Below are 13,177 nucleotides of genomic sequence, written 5' to 3'. Positions count from 1 at the left end.
AACAGTCCTTCCAGATTTGGTTTCAGTTTCACAACTCTTTTAATTTTAGACAATTTAAATTGTCTAGCCCTGTATTTCGAAATTTGCTACTTAAACCTTCAAATACTGATCCTATTTTTCTTTTATGGAAAAATAAGAGGATCTGTTCTTTTGCAGATTTATTTAGTGATAGTCAATTGATGAAGTTTGAAGAGTTAATTAGCAAATATTCTCTCTCTCATACATATTTCTTGCAATATTTTCAGGTTAGACATTTTTTACAAAAATATGTTTCTACGTTTCCATATATGCAAGAATCTGGTATGTAGGATACTATTTTGAATATGAATCCTTTAGTAAGAGATTCCATTGGTAGAATTTATAATTTTTTTTACTACAAAAAGGTAACCTCTCACTAAAGGTTAAACAAGATTGGGAGAGAGAACTTAATATGACTTTTGTTAATGAAGATTGGTTGTGAGTTCTGAAAATGGTTAATTCTTCTTCAATATGTGCCAATCATTATTTAATTCAATTTAAAATTGTTCACCTGTTATTACTTAACAAAGCAGAGGCTATCCAAAATATTTCCTTATATCGATAATTATTGTGATAGGTGCAAAAATGAAGTAGCTACTTTGTCACGTATGTTTTGGTCATGTGCTCATTGAAATCTTTTTGGAAATCTTTATTTTCTACAATCTGTAAAATGTTGAAAATTAATTTACAATCTAATACATTGACCGTTCTATTTGAAATAGTTCTGCATCATATTCAGGGTATTTCATTTTCCAACCAACATGTAATTGCATTCGTTACATTGTTGGCAAGAAGGGCTATTTTACTGAAGTGGAAGGATACCTCTGCTCGTACACTAATTCAGTGGTTTTCCCAAGTATTGGTGGTTGTTGTTTTCTTTTTCTTCCTTTATATATAAATATAAATGATTGTAAGACATATTGCTTCGGGAGTTGGTTCCTAATGGTGTTTTTTTCTTTTTTTTCGCTTTGTAGTTAGTGTTTTTTTCAGTTAGTTGGGGTTCTCTTTTTTTCCTTCTTTTTCTTACATAAAATTTTTTTTCATTAGCATATATAAGTTTTTTCAGCTTTATTAATTACATATTCTAATATGTTGGACTTCTTTATAGCTATAGAAGATTATATCAATAAAAAGATATTAAAAATGAAATGATATCATAATTCAAAAATAATTGTCAGTGCTCTTTTGAGTAGAGAATGAATTTTTAGCTGACCTTGATAAGAAAACAGAGAGTTAAGCTTAGCTTACCTTTCTGGAAATGAATCTCTTTCTTTCCCTTCCATAAATTTTAGAAACTCATAAGGCAAACAAAATATATTTCTCAATACTGGGTCGAACTTGAGATAAGCACACATGGATTTCAAATTCAACTGAATTTTATCCTTGCTCTTTTTGCTTGTTCAGCAAGAAAAAGCTTGCTCACATGTGTAAGAAGCTCAAAACTGCAGCAAAATGTTCATTGCTTTCAGATGAATGGCAGGATACTCTTCTTCAACAGAAATCCAGAACTTGTCCGGAGGCAGGTCATTAAATCTAATCCTGAGTGCATGATCAGAGTACAGCTCACAAACTTCTTCCTCTTCTCTCAAAGTCAGGCTCTCAGGCTGAGCAGAAGATTCAGAGAAAGGTTCCCTCAACCAGTCATACACTTGAGTTGAAAGGGAGGAAAAATACTGTTCAGTTTTGTTCTGCAGTTCTTCCAGGTGGTTTTCAATAAGAGTCAAGACTTTCTGATACCCTTCCTCACTATTCAATATTTCCTTTTCAATATTTCCTTTTGCAACATGATTTTTTCAAAGATTCAGTATCCTTTTAAATCCAAGAATCTTGTCATTTGAAGTCAAAACGTTTTCTCCAGGAAATTCAGAAACTTGTTCAACTAGTTCATATGATGAAAAATGTTTGTTAAGTAGGCTAGTTTCTGCATTGGAGTTTTGTTTCTCTTTGGCATGATGCCAAGAGTGATAGAAACATAGAAAACATACAGCAGAATACAGGACCTTCAGCCCACGATGCTGTGCTGAACATACTTTAGAAATTAACAGGGGCTACCTATAGCCCTCTATTTTCTTAAGCTCCATGTACTTATCCAGGAGTCTCTTAAAAGACCCTATCGTATCAGCCTCCACCACCATTGCCGGCAGCCCATTCCACACACTCACCACTCTCTGTGTTAAAAACTTACCCCTGACATCTCCTCTGTACCTCCTTCCAAGCACCTTAAACCTGTGTCCTCTTGTGTTCGCCATTTCAGACCTGGGAAAAAGCCGCTGACTATCTACGTGATCAATGGCTCTCATCATCTTACACACCTCTGTCGGGTCACCTCTCATCCTCTGTTGTTCCAAGGACAAAGGGCCAGGTTCACACAACCTATTCTCATTAGGCTTGCTCCCAAATCCAGGCAACATCCTTATAAATCTCCTCTGCACCCTTTCGATAGTTTCCACATCCTTCCTGTAGTGAGGTGACCAGAACTGAGCACAGTACTCCAAGTGGAGTCTGACCAGGGTCCTATATAGCTGTAACATTACCTCTCAGCTCTTAAACTCAATCCCACAGTTGATGAAGGCCAATGCACCATATGCCTTCTTAACCACACAGTCATCCTGCACAGCAGCTTTGAGTGTCTTATGGACGGGGACCCCAAGATCCCTCTGATCCTCCACACTGCCAATAGTCATACCATTAATACTATATTCTGCTGTCATATTTAACCAAACAAAATGACCCACCTCACACTAATCTGGGTAAAACTGCATCTTCCACTTCTCAGCCCAGTTTTGTATCCTATTGATGTCCCACTGTAACCTCTGACAGCCCTCCACACTATCCACAACACCTCCAACCTTTGTGTCATCATGTTTGATTGGGAGTAGTGATGGAGCCTCAAGATGCCAGGAGTGATGTTTGATTGGGAGTAGTGATGGAGCCTCAGCTTTTTGCAGTTTATTTAAAAAAAAATAAATGTCAACTGGCCAATGTCATTAAAAGTTGCTACCTCAGCCCTCAAATTTTGGTCTATGAGCACTTGGAATTTCCTCACCAAATTTTTTGTTGTAATTTAGGTTTGTCTGTCCAACTTCCGCCTGGCTGGATTTCACAGACAGATTTCCATGCTGAGTTCCGCCCACACCATTACCCACCATCTCTTTCTTCATGCTTGTTGGGTGGGTTGTGGTGGAGTGACTGTGGGATGTTATTTTCCACCCCGGTGCTCTGTGGGATGCCAAACTATTTTGATGGTTAGAGGGAGTGGGGTAGAAGCAGGAGCAGAACCAATACTTTTTAAAATTGTTATTATAATCTGCAGTAAATTTATATGCAAACGTGTGTTAAAACCAGCTACTAACTTACCCATTTCAATTTGATGGTATGTAAACAAAATCATTAATAATTGTTGAGATTTTTTTCATTTGGGTTCATAGCCCTGGTTGTGTTGTACTCGATCTGTATATCGGGTAACAAGTTCCTCATCAATGTACAATATGGGTTCCTTGTCTTATCAATTATTTCTCTCCAGGTGATTTTATCCTACTTACACCGAATGAGCCTTCTGTAGCAATCACAGGTGAAGATGTTGTACTGGAATGTGAGCTGCTCCCACCAACCTCTGCCAGCAACATGGCAGTGCAGTGGCTGAAATCAGGTCTCAGCTCACCCATCCACGTGTACAGACATGGACAAGATGATCCCCTCACCCAACACCAGGATTACAGAGGAAGGACAGAACTGTTTAAAGATGAAATTACCAAAGGAAACGTTTCCCTCAGAATAAAGAACGTAAGGCCAGATGATGAAGGGCGATATACATGTTCAGTTGAAGACAGAACTGACTTCAAACAAGCTACAGTTGAACTGCATGTTCTCAGTGAGTATTATTGACATTTGTACCAAGGTATAGAAGGAAGCTTTTGTATTGCAGGCCATCCAGATAGATCATTTCGTACACAAGTATATTGAGATAGTAAAACAAAAACAATGTTTGCTGCCAGTGCTATGTGACAGAGATGGTAAGAATTGGAGGAGATGGCAGTTGAATGCGTGGCTGAGGAGTTGGTGCAGGGGGCAGCGGTTTAGATTTTTGGATCATTGGGATCTCTTTTGGGGAAGGTGGGATCTGTACAGATTGGATGGGTTGCACCTGAACTCGAGGGGGAGCAATATCCTTGCAGGTAGGTTTGCTAGTATGGTTCGGGAGGGTTTAAACTAATTTGCAAGGGGGATGGGACCCAGAGCGATAGAGCAGTGAAAGAAGTGTGTGGAGTAAAGCCAGATCTAACATATTGAGAGGCTTTGAGGAAAGAGAAGCAGAATAAATGGTGTAAAGACAGTAAGGTAGAAGGGCTGAAGTGTGTGTACCTCAATGCAAGAAGCATCAGGAACAAAGGTGATGAACTGAGAACTTGAGTACATACATGGAATTATGATGTAGTGGCCATTACAGAGACTTGGCTGGCACCAGGGCAGGAATGGATTTTCAATATTCCTGGATTTCAGTGCTTTAGAAGGGATAGAGAAGGCGGAAAAAGGGGAGGAGGAGTGGCATTACTGGTCAGGGATACTATTACAGCTACAGAAAGGGTGGGTAATGTAGCAGGATCCTCTTTTGAGTCAGTATGGGTAGAAGTCAGGAACAGTAACAGAGCAGTTACTCTATTGGGGTTATTCTATAGACCCCCTGGTAGCAGCAGAGATACAGAGGAGCAGATTGGGAGGCAGATTTTGGAAAGGTGCAAAACTAACAGGGTTGTTATCATGGGTGATTTTAACTTCCCTAATATTGATTTGCACCTGATTAGTTCCAAGGGTTTAGATGGGGCAGAGTTTGCTAAGTGTGTCCAGGACGGATTCCTGTCACAGTATGTGGACAGGCCGACCAGGGGGAATACCATACTAGATCTAGTACTTGGTAATGAACTGTCAGGTCACAGATCTCTCAGTGGGTGAGCATCTGGGGGACAGTGACCACTGCTCCCCGGCCTTTAGCGTTATCATGGAAAAGCACAGAATCAGAGAGAACAGGAAAATCTTTAATTGGGGAAGGGCAAATTATGAGGCTATAAGGCTAGAACTTGCGGATGTGAATTGGGATGATGTTTTTGCAGGGAAATGTACGATGGACATGTGGTCGACGTTTTGAGATCTCTTGCAGGATGTTAGGGATAAATTTGTCCCGGTGAGGAAGATAAAGAATGGTAGGGTGAAGGAACCATGGGTGACAAGTGAGGTGGAAGAAGGCAGCATACATGAGGTTTAGGAAGCAAGGATCAGATGGGTCTATTGAGGAATATAGGGAAGCAAGAAAGGAGCTTAAGAAGGGGCTGAGAAGAGCAAGAGAGGGCATGAGAAGGGCTTGGCAAGTAGGGTAAAGGAAAACCCCAAGGCATTCTTCAATTATGTGAAGAACAAAAGGATGACAGGAGTGAAGGTAGGACCGATTAGAGATAAAGGTGGAAAGATGTTCCTGGAGGCTGTGGAAGTGAGTGAGGTTCTAAATGAATACTTCTCTTCGGTATTCACCAATGAGAGGGAACTTGATGATGGTGAGGACAATACGAGTGAGGTTGATGTTCTGGAGCATGTTGATATTAAGGAAGAGGAGGTGTTGGAGTTGTTAAAATACATTAGGACGGATAAGTCCCCGGGGCCTGACGGAATGTTCCCCAGGCTGCTCCATGAGGCGAGGGAAGAGATTGCTGAGCCTCTGGCTAGGATCTTTATGTCCTCGTTGTCCACGGGAATTGTTCAAAAAAGGTAGTAGGGATAGTCTGGGTAATTATAGACCAGTGAGCCTTACGTCTGTAGTGGGAAGTCTGACAAGCCTGATAGAGTTCTTTGAGGAGGTGACCAGGCACATAGATGAGGTTAGTGCAGTGGATGTGATCTATATGGATTTTAGTAAGGCATTTGACAAGGATCCACATGGTAGGCTTATTCAGAAAGTCAGAAGGCATGGGATCCAGGGAAGTTTGGCCAGGTGGATTCAGAATTGGCGTGTCTGCAGAAGGCAGAGGGTCGTGGTGGAAGGAGTACATTCAGATTGGAGGATTGTGACTAGTGGTGTCCCACAAGGATCTGTTCTGGGACCTCTACTTTTCGTGATTTTTATTAACGACCTGGATGTGGGGGTAGAAGGGTGGTTTGGCAAGTTTGCAGACGACACAAAGGTTGGTGATGTTGTAGATAGTGTAGAGGATTGTCGAAGATTGCAGAGAGACATTGATAGGATGCAGAAGTGGGCTGAGAAGTGGCAGATGGAGTTCAACCCGGAAAAGTGTGAGGTGGTACACTTTGGAAGGACAAACTCCAAGGCAGAGTACAAAGTAAATGGCAGGATACTTGGTAGTGTGGTGGAGCAGAGGGATCTGGGGATACATGTCCACAGATCCCTGAAAGTTGCCTCACAGGTGGATAAGGTAGTTAAGAAAGCTCATGGGGTATTAGCTTTCATAAGTCGAGGGATAGAGTTTAAGAGTCGTGATGTAATGATGCAGCTCTACAAAACTCTGGTTAGGCCACACTTGGAGTACTGTGTCCAGTTCTGGTCACCTCACTATAGGAAAGATGTGGAAGCATTGGAAAGGGTACAGAGGAGATTTACCAGAATGCTGCCTGGTTTAGAGAGTACGCATTATGATCAGAGATTAAGGGAGCTGGGGCTTTACTCTTTGGAAAGAAGGAGGATGAGAGGAGACATGATAGAGGTGTACAAGATAATAAGAGGAATAGATAGAGTGGATAGACAGCACCTCTTCCCCAGGGCACCACTGCTCAATACAAGAGGACATGGCTTTAAGGTAAGGGGTGGGAAGTTCAAGGGGGATATTAGAGGAGTGGTTGGTGCGTGGAATGCACTGCCTGAGTCAGTGGTGGAGGCAGATACACTAGTGAAGTTTAAGAGATTACTAGACATGTATATGGAGGAATTTAAGGTGGGTGGCTTATATGGGAGGCAGGGTTTGAGGGTCGGCACGACATTATGGGCCGAAGGTCCTGTACTGTGCTGTACTATTCTATGTTCTAATGTGGAATATAGTGCTGTTGTTGCAGAGAAAGTACAGTGCAAGTAATTACACAATTAGACAATAAGGTGTGAGGGCAGCATTGAGTTAGACTGGGGCTACAAGTGTTCATATCTCAGTGAGTGAGATGTCCATTCAGGAGCTTGATAACCATGGCATAGAAACTGTCCTCGAGTCTGGTGGTTCGTGCTCTCGGGGCTTTGTATATTCTGCTCAATGGGAGAGAGGAAAAGAGAGAATGACAAGGGTGGGTGGGGTCTGTGATTATATCGGCTGCTTTCCCAACCCAGTGGAAAGTGTAGGCAGAATCAGTGGAAGAGATTCTAGTTTGCATGAAGGACCAGGCTTTGTTCACAACTCTTCAGTTTCTTCTCAAACCTTAGTCACCGAGTCACAGAAAAGTCCAACACAGAAACAGGCCCTTTGGCCCATGTAGTCCATGCTGGACCATTTAAATTGCCTACCCCCAATGACTTGCACTGGGACCATGGCCCTCCACCCCCCTGCCAACCATGTACAGTACCTAACCAAACTTCTCTTCAACATTGAAATTGACCTTGCACGCTCTGCTTGTGTTGGCAGCTTGTTCCACACTCTCACAAACCTCTGAGTGAAGTAGTTTGCTCTCATGAGCCCATTAAACATTTCACCTTTCACCCTTAACTCATGAACTCTGGTTGTCGTCCCACCCAACCTCAATGGAAAAGACTGCATGCATTTACTCTATCTATGCCCCTCATAATGTTGTACACCACTGTCAAATCTCCTCTCAATCTTCTGCTTTACAAGGAATAAAGTCCTAACCCATTCAATCTTTCCTTGTAACTGAGATCCTCCAGACCCAGCAACATTCTTGTAAATTTTCTCTGTACTCTTTCAAACTTATTTACATCTTTCCTGTCGGTGGGTGACCAAAACTGTACACGTTACTCCAAATAATACAACTTCAACATAGCAACCCATCTCCTGTAGTCAAAACTTTGATTTAAGAAACATCTTGTGCCTTTCCTCCTGCACCAACTCCTTAGCCAAATGTTAAAGGGTGTAATCTTCCTATTTTTGTTCTCAATAGCATTTGGCATGGGTAGCAATCCTGAGATCATAACCCTGGACGCCCGGCCCTTTAACTTGGCACTTAACTCCCTGAACTCACTTTGCAGAACAGTGTCACTCTTCCTACCTATGCCATTGGTACCTACATTGACCACATCCTCTGGCTGTTGGCCATCCCAGTTTGGAATGCTGAGGACTCGATCCAAGATGTCCTGGAGCTTGGCACCCGGGATGCAACATACCATCCAGGAATTTTGTTTTCTTCCACAGAACCTCTTTTCCATTCTCCTAAGTAACGTATCCCCTATCACCACAGCTTGCCTCTTCGACTGCTGCCCCGCCCCACACCTTCTCTTCTGAGTTAAAGGCCAGACTCAGTGCCAGAAACCTAACTGCTGTGACTTTCCTCTGCGAGGTCAGCACTCGGCACAGTAACCAAAGTACCTGTTGTTGTGGTGGATGGCCGCAGGGGTACTCTTGTACTGGCTTTTTAACCCCTTTCCCCTTCTTGACTGTCACCCAGTCTCCTGTGCCGCACCTTGGTTGTAACTACCTCTCTAATTATCCAATCTATCACCCCCTCAGTCTCCCAAATGATCCAGAGTTCATTCAGTTCCAGCTCCAACTCCAACTCCTTAACACGAAGTGTTAGAATCAACAGCTGGATGCACTTCTCGTAGTTGTAGTCGTCAGGGACACTGCAGGGCTCCCTGTCTTTCTGCATCCTGTAGGTGGAACATTCAGCTATCCTGCCTGGCATCCCAGGTGTTCTATCAGAACAAATATAAAGAAAGAAAAACAATAATAAACTGTGGGGAAATAATTACCTACAGCTTTTCGTTTTCTCTCACTCATGCCTCTCCTCAGTGAAGCCTCGAAGAGCTGAAGCATCAAAATCCCAATTCTATCTCTGTCCTCTCCACGGTCATTGCAACAATGGCTGCTCCACTTTCCCCAGCCTTACTTTAGTTTCTCTTTGTCAATCAATCCCGAATACTGATTGCACCGTGCGGCTCAAAGCTCCAATCTGCCCCGAGCTGCTGTCTTTTCTACTCAATTGGTGAACCACTCCCCTCAATAACTAGTATACCACTCTGAATGCTGACGGGGGAATGACCTACTGGGGAAAGACACAGTGACCAGGGCTCTGGCACTGAGTCTGGTTCTGGGACTCAGAAGGGAAGGGGGTAGAGGATGAGTACAGTCGTGATCGGGGATTAGGGCTGAGGATGGTGCAGTTGCTATACAAGCAAAGGCGGTGTGTAATAAAATTCCAGGAAGGACAGACAGATAATAGGGCAATATTTCAGTCAGTGCAGTGAGTTGCAGTGTAACGGGGGATGAAATCGAAACGGATTATGAATACAGGACAGATGGAGTTATATCCGAATGCATGCAGTATATGAAATAAAGTAAATGATCTTGTAGCTCAGTTAGAGATTGGCAGGTATGACATTGTGGGCATCACTGAGTCGTAGCTGAAAGAAGATTATAGTGGGCAACTTATCCACGGATTCACATGGTATTGAAAGGAAAGGCAGGGAGGCAGAAGGGATGGTGTGGCTCTGCTGATTAAAAAATGAAATCAAATCCTTAGTAAAAGGTGATATAGGATCTGAAGAAGTAGAATCAATGTGGGTAGAGTTAAAACATAGAACTCAGAACATAGAATAGTACAGGCCCTTCAGCCCACAATGTTGTGCCGACCCTTAAACCCTACCTCCCCTATAACCCCCCACCTTAAATTCCTCCATATACCTGTCTAGTAGTCTCTTAAACTTCACCAGTGTATCTGCCTCCACCACTGACTCAGGCAGTGCATTCCACGCACCAACCACTCTCTGAGTAAAAAACCTTCCTCTAATATCCCCCTTGAACTTCCCACCCCTTACCTTAAAGCCATGTCCTCTTGTATTGAGCAGTGGTGCCCTGGGGAAGAGGCGCTGGCTATCCACTCTATCTATTCCTCTTATTATCTTGTACACCTCTATCATGTCTCCTCTCATCCTCCTTCTCTCCAAAGAGTAAAACCCTAGCTCCCTTAATCTCTGATCATAATGCATACTCTCTAAACCAGGCAGCATCCTGGTAAATCTCCTCTGTACTCTTTCCAATGCTTCCACATCCTTCCTACAGTGAGGCAACCAGAACTGGACAGTTTTTTTTAAAAAAACCAACAGAAAGCAACTAAAGAAGATGAAAGGAATAAAAAGTTGGAATATGAAGGTAAGTGAGCCAGTCATATCAGATGACACCAAAGGTTGCTTCAGATATATAATGAGTAAAAGAGAGGTGAGAGTAGATATTAGCCTGCTGTAAAATGACTCTGGAGAGGGAGTATTGAGGGAAAGGGAAATGATGGATGAACTGAAGAAGGATTTTGCATCAGTCTTCACTGTGGAAGACCCTAGCAATATGCTGGATGTTTGAGACTGTCAGGGACAGAAGTGAGTGAAATTGTCATTACGAGGGAGAAGGTGCGTTGGGAACATGAAAGGTCTGATGGTAGATCACTCCCTTGGACCTGATGGACTACACTTGCGGGTTCTAAAATAAGTAGGAACATAGAAAACCTACAGCACAATACAGGCCCTTCGGCCCACAATGCTGTGTCGAACATGCACTTACTTTAGAAATTACCTAGGGTTACCATTAGCTCACTAATTTCTGAAGCTCCAGGTAACTATCCAGGAGTTTCTTAAAAGACCCTATTGTATCTGCCTCTTCAACTGTTGCTGGCAGCCCATTCCATGCACTCGCCACCCTCTGCATAAAAAAACTTAACCCTGACATCTCCTCTGTGCCTACTTCCAAGCACCTTAAAACTGTGCCCTCTCATGTTAGCCATTTCAGCCCTGAGGAAAAAGCCTCTGACTATTTACACGATCAAAGCCTCTCATCATCTTATACACCTCCATCAGGTCACCTCTCATCCTCCTTCACTCAAAGGAGAGAAGGCCAAGTTCATTCAACCTATCCTCATAAGGCATGCTCCCCAATCCAGGCAACATCCTTGTAAATCACCTCTGCACACTATGTATAGTTTCCAGATCCTTCCTGTAGCGAGGTGACCAGAACTGAGCACAGTACTCCAAGTGGGGTCTGGCCAGGGTCCTATATAGCTGCAACATTACCTCTCGGCTCTTAATCTCAATCCCATGGTTGATGAAGTTCAATACACCATATGCCTTCTGAACCACAGAGTCAACCTGCACAGCACCTTTGGGTGTTCTATGGACTCGGACTGCAAGATCCCTCTGATCCTCCACACCGCCAAGGGTCTTACCATTAATACGATATTCGTCCATCATATTTGACCTAGCAAAATGAACCACCTCACATTTATCTGGGTTGAACTCCATCTGCCACTTCTCAGCCCAGTTTTGCATCCTATCGATCTCCAGCTGTAACCTTTGATAGCCCTCCACAGTATCCACAACATCCCCAATCCTTGTGTCATCAGCAAATTTACTATCCCATCCCTCCACTTCCTCATCCAGGTCATTTATAAACATCAGGAAGAGAAGAAGTCCCAGCACAGATCCCTGAGGCACACCACTGGTCACCGACCTCCATGCAGAATATAACCATCTACAACCACTCTTTGCCTTCTGTGGGCAAGCCATTTCTGGATCCATAAAGCAACGTCCCCTTGGATCCCATGCCTCCGTACTTTCTCAACAAACCTTGCATGGGGTACATTATCAAATGCCTTGCTGAAATCCATATACACTACATCTACAGCTCTACCTTCATCAATGTGTTTAGTCACATCCTCAAAAAATTCAAGCAGGCCCGTAAGGGCTTTTCTGATTGGCTGCCTGTGATTAGTTGTGTTCTGAAGGAGTCGGTGTTGTGTGTCAATGCTTTGGATGGTGGTCTTGATGGCTTTGCTCTCAAGGTTGCAGATGATAAGGAGATAGGTGGAGGGGCAGGTCATGTTGAGGAAGCAGGGAGGCTGCAGAAGAACTTGGACAGATTGGGAGAATGGGCAAACAGCAGCCGGTGGATTACAATGTGGGGAAGTGTATGGTCATGCACTTTGGTCGAAGAAATAAAAGAGTAGACTATTTTATGAATGTGCAGAAAATTTAAAAAATTGAGGTGCAAAGGGACTTGGAGGTCCCCGTGCAGGCTTCCTATCAGGTTAACTTGAAGGTTGAGTCTACAGTGAGGAAGGCAAATGCAAAGTTAGCATTCATTTCAAGAGAACTAGAATACAAAAGCAAGGATGTAATGATGAGGTGTTAGCAGGGCATTGGTAAAGCCTCATGGGGTTTTGGACCCGTTATCTAAGAAAGGATGTGCTGGCATTGGAGAGGGCTTGCGGAAGGTTCACAAAAATGATTCTTCAAGTGAAATGCTTGTCATACGATGGGCGTCTGATGGCTCTGGGCTCCTGTAAATTAGAATGAGTGGAGATCTCATTGAAACTTACTGGCTGTTGAAAGGCCTGATAGAGTGGATGTGGAGAGGATGACCAGAGAGCACAACCTCGAAAAAGAAGGACATCAATTTAGAATGGGGATGAAGTATTCCTTTAGCAGAATGTGATGAATCTATGGAATTAGTTGCTGCAGGTGGCTATGGAAAGCAGGTCATTGAGTATATTTAAAGCAGAGATTGGGAGATTCTTGATAAGTCAGGGTGTGAAAGGCTACGGAGAGAAGGCAAGAGAATGGGGTTGAGAGGGAAATGGAAAAGCCACACTCAAATGGCGAAACAGACTTGGGAGGTCAAATGGCCTAATTCTGTTTCAGTGTCTTATAGGATTCAGTAGTTAAGAGAACAGACAAGAGACACTATGGATGAGAAAGACATGGTTTGTTGACTCCCAGGTGCCAGTGTCTGGGACATCTTGGGCTGGGTCCACAGCATTAAAGGGAGAGAGTGAGCAGCCAGAAGTTATGGTACATACTGGTTCCAACAACATAGATATGAAAGGGAATGAGATCTTGAAGAGAGGAGGGGGCTAGGTAGAAAGCTGAAAAACAGGACTTCAAGGATAGTTTTCTCTGGATTGCTGCCTGTGGCATACACTGGTGAGAAGAAGAATTCGACAGATGAATATGTGGCTGAGG

The 13,177-nt window shown here is 43.2% G+C and overlaps 1 protein-coding gene across 3 annotated transcripts in view; it reads left to right on the top strand.

Annotated features, from left to right (window-relative positions):
- The window catches only part of LOC140198249 (butyrophilin subfamily 3 member A1-like), a 124,809-nt gene that overhangs the window by 20,312 nt on the left and 91,320 nt on the right, over positions 1-13,177 (top strand). For all 3 annotated transcript variants that reach the window (XM_072259305.1, XM_072259304.1, XM_072259303.1), the window contains one exon: positions 3,542-3,889. In XM_072259305.1, coding sequence (XP_072115406.1) covers positions 3,542-3,889 — 348 coding nt within the window. The remainder of the gene's footprint in view (positions 1-3,541; positions 3,890-13,177) is intronic.

Source organism: Mobula birostris, chromosome 5 (assembly GCF_030028105.1).
Source record: "Mobula birostris isolate sMobBir1 chromosome 5, sMobBir1.hap1, whole genome shotgun sequence".
NCBI lineage: Eukaryota > Metazoa > Chordata > Chondrichthyes > Myliobatiformes > Myliobatidae > Mobula > Mobula birostris.
The sequence above is the reverse complement of the archived record's forward strand: the minus strand, read 5'-3'. Positions and strand labels throughout refer to the sequence as shown.